This window comes from Erithacus rubecula (assembly GCF_903797595.1).
Source record: "Erithacus rubecula genome assembly, chromosome: 1".
NCBI classification, from domain to species: domain Eukaryota; kingdom Metazoa; phylum Chordata; class Aves; order Passeriformes; family Muscicapidae; genus Erithacus; species Erithacus rubecula.
The window spans coordinates 76,016,193-76,022,977 of record NC_136658.1 but is presented as its reverse complement, the minus strand read 5'-3'; the positions used below and the strand labels follow the sequence as shown (position 1 = coordinate 76,022,977).

At 58.3% G+C, this 6,785-nt stretch overlaps 1 protein-coding gene across 1 annotated transcript; it reads left to right on the top strand.

The window, feature by feature from the left end:
- Positions 1-2,867: 2,867 nt before the first annotated feature.
- GSX1 (GS homeobox 1) lies at positions 2,868-4,203 on the top strand (the record flags this gene model as incomplete). The annotated part of the gene is made up of 2 exons (XM_079315851.1): positions 2,868-3,255; positions 3,699-4,203. 2 exons carry the CDS (start codon positions 2,868-2,870, stop codon positions 4,052-4,054), a joined length of 744 nt encoding a protein of 247 aa, XP_079171977.1. The 3' UTR covers positions 4,055-4,203.
- Between the last annotated feature and the right edge of the window lie 2,582 nt (positions 4,204-6,785).

Below are 6,785 nucleotides of genomic sequence, written 5' to 3'. Positions count from 1 at the left end.
CAGGCGGGGAGACACGGCTCAGTCACTGCCAGAGCCGCTGCTTTCTCTGTCCTTCACCCCCCTCAGCGATCCCTGACGTTCCCCTCACTAAAGGCTCCCCAGCTGATGCTCTCCCTGCTGCTTCCCTCTCCCCATCCTCTTCCCGGGCTGTGACCGCTCGGGCAGGGGAGCAGCTACCCCTGGAGCCGAGCGCGGGCACTTCCCGCTGCCGCCGGGACCCTGTCCCGACAGGAGCCTGTCCCGACAGGAGCCTGTCCCGACAGGAGCCTGTCCCGACAGGCTCCCCCCGCGCCCTCCGAGCCGCCGCAGCACCGACCCCGCCGGCGGATCTCTTTCCCCCTCTCTCGGAACCCTTTTCGTTCAGCTGCGATCGCTTCGAGATAGCAAATACAAGAGGAGAATTTCCTCTATTAAATAAACAAAACAAAAACCAAACAAAAGCCAAGAAAAAAAAAAAAAAAAAAAAAAAAAAAAAAAAAAAAAAAAAAAAAAGGAGGACTCAAAAAGACACGGAGGACAGCTAATTTAAAGCCCTGGAATTAAAGGTCTGTGCTAGTTTCTAGCCCTCATAAAACGGTCTGAAGGATGCTATTTTGCTGCAGACTAGGTTATTTCAGCCCACAGTTGCACAACAAACCATTTAAACATTTCAGCACAAAACAGATTCCATTGTTGAGCTGCACATTAAAAAGTGTTATTCGCTTTGAAGTTTTTGTCTAATGGCTCTAAACTGAAAGAAAATGTTTTCCTATTACTTAATTCAATCATAGCGAAGAGGCTTGGTAAAAAGCCCACGGATTTTGCCCAAAGTGTGACAGAGTTCTCTTTGTGTTTGCTTATCCTCTGCTGTCACACACTTTAATTCGCCTCTCTTTATCTGGCATTCAAAACTTTCTTCAATGACATTCAATAAGGTCCAGCGGCTGGAAAAAAAAACTGGTTATTTTTTTGGATATTCTTTCCCAGTAGCTTTGGGCTTGGTGTGCATTCAGAAGCTGTTAACCCTTTGCCTCCCTGCGGCTCGGAGCCCCGGGGTTCAGCCCCTGGGCAGCGGGAATCCCTCGGAATAAGGCTGAATCCACCACCCCCCGGTGGCGAACCACTTCCCAGCGGGGAAAAATGCCCCTTCTCGGGACCCGGTGAAAAATGTTTTAAAATACCTTTTCCTTCAAAATAAAAAAGAAAAATCCAAACCCAATTAACGCTTTCAGGGAAAGGACACTTAGGAATCCTTTCTATATCTTTGCGGGACTGAGTTTTTACTCACATTCGTTTTTGTTCGCACTGTGATTTTCTCCGTTCATCTGTGCACATCAGTACATTTTTAGGCTCAGGCATTAACAGTCTCTCGGCAAAACTCCCGTGGATTAATGTAAGAAATGTGGCCACAGGCAAAATAACCTCTGCACAGCCCGGAGACACGGAGTACACCCATTTCAAGGCTTTTTATTCCTTCCCCCCACTTTTCCCCTCCCTTTTTTTACAAAGTCCGTTTGGTTTCGAGGAGAGGTGGTTACTGTAAGGAGCAGTCTCCCTACGTTTTGACAGAGATCGGCGAGTGCGTTTGTCTTTTTATTACCCATATATTGAACGGGGGAAACGGGGTAGAGTAAGTATCCCCATGAATTAATTTGTTTCGTGTTTATTAGCATTCCTTATCCACCTACTAAGCCGAGCAGCTCGCAGGAGCGCGGCGCGGGGAGCGCTGCATGGGCAGCGCCGGTGCGCCTTGGCACCGACGGACGCGCGCTCGCTTTGGGGACCGCTGTGAACTTGGCAGGTCCCTGTGCGACCGCATCCAGACACCGCCGCAGTGTTTAAGTTGAATCCCATCGTTCGGGAAAAATAAGCCGCTTCCCTGTCGTCCCCGCAGCCGCGGGGACTCTCCGGCGCGCTTGTGCGCGGCATTGCTGGGTCGGGCTAGCTCGGTTTGGTGGTGGCCGGGGCCAGGGCCGCCGCACGTGTGTGCCACGGTGCCATGGTGCCATGGCAGGTGTTACCGCTGGGACTGGGCACGGGGACCAGGTGTAAAGACACGCGGAATGTGCCGAGCGCATCTTCTCCCTCCGCGGGTGCCGCCGGCACGGAGCGCTATCGGGGTGTCGGGTTTTCTGTAACCGCTCCAGCGCAGCCGACATGCTTGTGGCTCTCCGCAGCCCTTAGATGTGCCCGGGCAGAGCCCACGCAGAGGCCAGGGCCACGTCCTTGCCGGTGTAGCACCGGCTGGTACATCTCTGCTGCCGAGGGTTTCGCCCGACGGCGACGACAGCATGTGACAGGTCCCGGACCCAGGCTGGGAACAAAGACGCGGGGCTGGGGAAAGCGGCGGGCGAGGCAGTGGAGACGAGACATCCCGGAGGAGAGGGGAGAGAAAGAGGCCGTCGGCACCGGGGAATCGACCTGGTGCCACAGGTGGGAAAGGCACGGGGGGCTGGCAGGGGAAGCTGGCGCCGGCGAAGACCGCGGATGCAGCCGGCAAAATAAACAAGTGGGAGCGGGCTGAAAGCTGGGCTGAAAGCGAAGGAGAGCGATAAAGAGAAAGAAAAGAATATTAAATCGCGAGAGAATGAGAAAATAACCCCGCCAAAGGGAGAGGAGGGGAGAGGCCGCCTGCTACGGCGTGGGTGGGGTCGACAAGAATAGAGTACATTATGCAGTTCATTTAGTTAACAAGGGAAATAATGAGGGAGCGTGCGGCGTGAATGCCAAGAGAAGAGCCACAGAAAGCCCATTGAGCGCCCGGCGCCGCCATCACATGGCGCGGGCGCTATTTAAAGCGGGCGGCGGGCGCCGTTCAGCACCACTCGGGCTGGCCAGCGGCGCTGCGCGGGCGCTGCGCGGGGGCTGGGCGGGCGCTGCGCGGGGCGATGCCGCGCTCCTTCCTGGTGGACTCGCTGGTGCTGCGGGAGGCGGGCGAGAAGAAGGGGGAGGGCAGCCCTCCGCCGCCGCTCTTCCCCTACGCCGTGCACCCCTCGCACCCGCTGCCCGCGCTGCCGGCCGGCGCCTGCCACGCTCGCAAGGCAGGGCTGCTTTGCGTCTGCCCGCTCTGTGTCACCGCCTCCCAGCTGCACCCGCCGCCGCCCGCGATCCCCCTCATCAAGGCTTCCTTCCCTCCCTTCGGCTCCCAGTACTGCCACTCGCCCCTGGCCCGCCAGCAGCACTCCGTCTCGGCCGTCAGCGTCGGGCACGCACCGGCGCTCTACCAGGGCGCTTACCCTCTACCCGACCCCCGGCAGTTCCACTGCATCTCCGTGGGTAAGGCAGGCAGGACGGGCAGCGGGGCGGGCATGCTGGCATGACAGAGGTGGGCGCTGCGCGGAGGGGATGGGGATCCCGGGGAACCCTGCGTAGATACCCCGGGTGGGGGTAACTGCCCGGGGCATGGAGGCTGGACGGGGAGTCCCGGCACCTCTCCCTGTCGGTGGCCCGTACTGGGCTGGGGAAAGCTCCCTGCTGCCCACCGAGCCTTCGATCCAGGCTGTGCGCACGGGGAGAGGCGACCGCGGCACTCCCCAGGGCTCGGACTTCAGCCTGGCAGCCGCTTGCTGAATCTCAGCCCCCCGGGGACGAGGAAGAGCTGCGGCCCCGGAGGGTGGGCGGCAAGGAGGGCTTAGCGGGGGCTGGCGAGTGCTCGGCGCTGCGGGGCGGGCGGCGGAGGGTCCAGCAGGTGCTGACGGTGCGCTCCTCTCCCTTCCCAGACAGCACGTCCAGCCAGCTGCCCAGCAGCAAGCGGATGCGCACCGCATTCACCAGCACGCAGCTCCTGGAGTTGGAGAGGGAGTTCGCCTCTAACATGTACCTCTCCCGACTGCGGCGAATCGAGATCGCCACCTACCTGAACCTCTCCGAGAAGCAGGTGAAGATCTGGTTCCAGAACCGACGGGTCAAGCACAAGAAAGAAGGCAAAAGTAGCTCCCACCGGGGCGGGGGGGGCGGCCACAGCTGCAAATGTTCGTCCATTTCCACCACTAAGTGCTCAGAGGACGACGAGGACTTGCGCATGTCTCCGTCCTCCTCGGGGAAGGACGACAGAGGTCTCGCAGTCACCCCCTAACCACCCGCACACCCACCCCGGCTCCGCAGGAACTGTGGCGAAAGCAGGAGAGAGAGTCCTGCCTGCCCCGGTGCTGACACGCAGCCGAAGGATTTTATACCGTTTTGTATAATTTGTGTAATTTACGAAGGACTTTTTCGCCTTTCTAGACCCCCAGTTCATGGGGACGGGTGTCCCGGCACTCCGCTGTAAATAAACTCCTCCCTAGGACCCCAGGAGTCCCCCCGTAGTGCTCTCTCCCTTGTACCTCCGCGGGAGCAGCCCCGAGCCCGGGAAGCTCCTCGCAGAATTCCCCGCGCACCGAGACTGGTGCGGAGTGCGCGGATGCTGCCCCGGGCTCCTCTGGTAACTCGGAGGTGCCCAACAGCGAGCAGACGGACGGGGAGGGTTGAAGGCTATTTGGGTTATTATCTTTCTTTTTTAAATTTTTTTTTTTCCTTTACAAAATTGTTTTGACTTCGTCGCTGCCGGGCGCACAACCGTGGTTGTACCATTCCGTCCCGCTCCCTCCCTCCCCTCGGGAGATATTTATTTATTTATTTATGTGCAGAGAAACGATGATGGCAATGATAATAATGATTATGATAACAATAAAAGCTCGTTGGTGGTTTATTTCCTTCTCTTCGCGTAGAATAGAAGCAGCCACTCGACGTCTGTGGGCGTGCGCTGGGAGCACCGTCGCTCTCCAATCCTCTCTGCCGCATCTCGGCACCGGCGAGCGCAGGTGTCGGGGAATCTTCCTTTCTCCGTGTTGAGCTGAAGTGCAGGGAACTTCTACTTTCTGTCTCGGGGGCTCTGTCGGTCCTCCCCAGAGAAGCTAAAGATCGGGCCGGGGAGAGGCTGGGCTGGACACCTTTCATTGCCATCCCGCAAGCCGCCTACGGCTGTAGGTCAATACAAACACCCGGCTGCCGGCGGGACTCGGCTCCTCTCTCCCGGTCCCCGCCAAGACAGGAACGACTGTCCAGCCTCCCTTTAACCCTCCGGGGCTGGGGCTGGGACCGGGACCGGCCCTGTTTGGGCTCCCTCCATCACGACCACCGGGTTCCTGCAGCCCCGCTCCTACAGCGCTTTGCCGCTTTTTGCGCGCGGTGGCGCGTCCCGGTGGCTCGCAGGGAGCCCCTTCGGAAGCAGCCGCGAGGTCCCGCAGCCCCGAGGGTGCCACAGGCGGTGGCAGGAGGCCAGACTGGCGCCAACCTCCTCGGGTGCAGGCCCCCCAGAGCCCGGCGCTCCGGTCGCCGCTCCCTCCGTGCAGGGAAAAGTCCCTTGCACCGGGAGTCCCGCTCCACTCGGGCTCACGGGCACGACCTTCAGTGGGTGCAGCGGCCGTCCCTGCACCGACAGCCGGTTCCTCGACTGTCCCCGCCAGGACGCAGAGCTGCGCCGCTTGGCACGGCGGGTTTTACGCCCTGCAATCCGGGGAGTGTGCTTGGGGCTCTAGGCTACCGCAGGTTCCTGCCCGTAGCGGGATGGGACCCAATATTCATCCCAAAACATGCATCGGGAAGAGCCAGGGAGATGTCGTCCCTCATGGGAAATCCCCGTGGAGAAGGCCAACGCTGCTTCACACACAGGCAGTGTGGGAAGATGTGGGTTTGAGATCCCTGGGTACCAAGGATAAGGGCAGAGCAGGTAAAAATGACACCGCTGGAACAACATCAAGTCCTGTCCATAAAACAAACATTGCACCTTCCAGCCTTCCCAAGACACCTTGTACAGCTGTGGATCTGGGAGATCTACCAGTTCCTGCAGCTCCATCCCACAGATGGGTGGCAGGTGTGACCCTGCAGCCCACGGCACACTGTGGACCTCTCAGGACACTCAGGATGATGTGAGGTGGGGGTGAACCATTAGACAAGACAGTGCAGAGCAGGCACAAGGCAGTACTCTCACCCTGCTGTGACTGGCCTGATTTGTGTTGCCTTGTCTGGAAGCTGCAAGGATTTGGTGACATTAGGTAGGATTATCCAGATTGAAAGCACACGGACAAAATATTCAGGTTCCTTGGTGGCCTTCCTCAACTCCTGGGACCCTTAGACCTCTTACCTCTCTTCTGCTGGCTTCCCACTTCACCCAGCTAGATGGGACAGCAGGGCAAGCTAGTAATTATGGCACCCCATGGGCAGCATCTTCCTGGCTCCTTTTCCCTTGACTGTTGGGGATGAATCTGGCAAGTTTGAGACAAAAATCTGACCTTAATACAAGAGTCAGCCAGTCTTGCCTGGTGCTTGGCCCCATAATGTTCCCTGTGTGCCCGTCCTTCCCCAGTGGACCAGTTTCAACAGAAAAGACCCCTCAGAGGGTCCTAATTGGCACAGCAGGGCCTTGTAGACTTTCCAGCACTCACCTCCCATCCTGCTCACATTTACCAGGCTTGTTTTGAAAAGTCATTGGGAAATAGAGGCAGAAACAGCCTAAAGTAGGTTTAGCAAGGGGTCTGGCATCCTCTTACAGAGCACTGGCACTGAAGTCGGTGGCACCATAGAGGCGTGTGTGTGCTCCTCGTGCCTGTTCAGCAGAATGGGACTGAGCCAGTTGGCTGGCAGGGAAATGCAAGCAACACCAGCACTGAGCATTTGAGTGGTATTGTGGTGGTGGCCCTGAAGACAAGGATGTATTCTGTCTGCCAGCACATTCCCACCGTGTCTCTGCTCCTCCAGGGCACAATCTCTGATGTACAAAATGTGCCTCCTCACACTCCTGTTTGGAGGCTGAGCAGAGGCAGACAGGG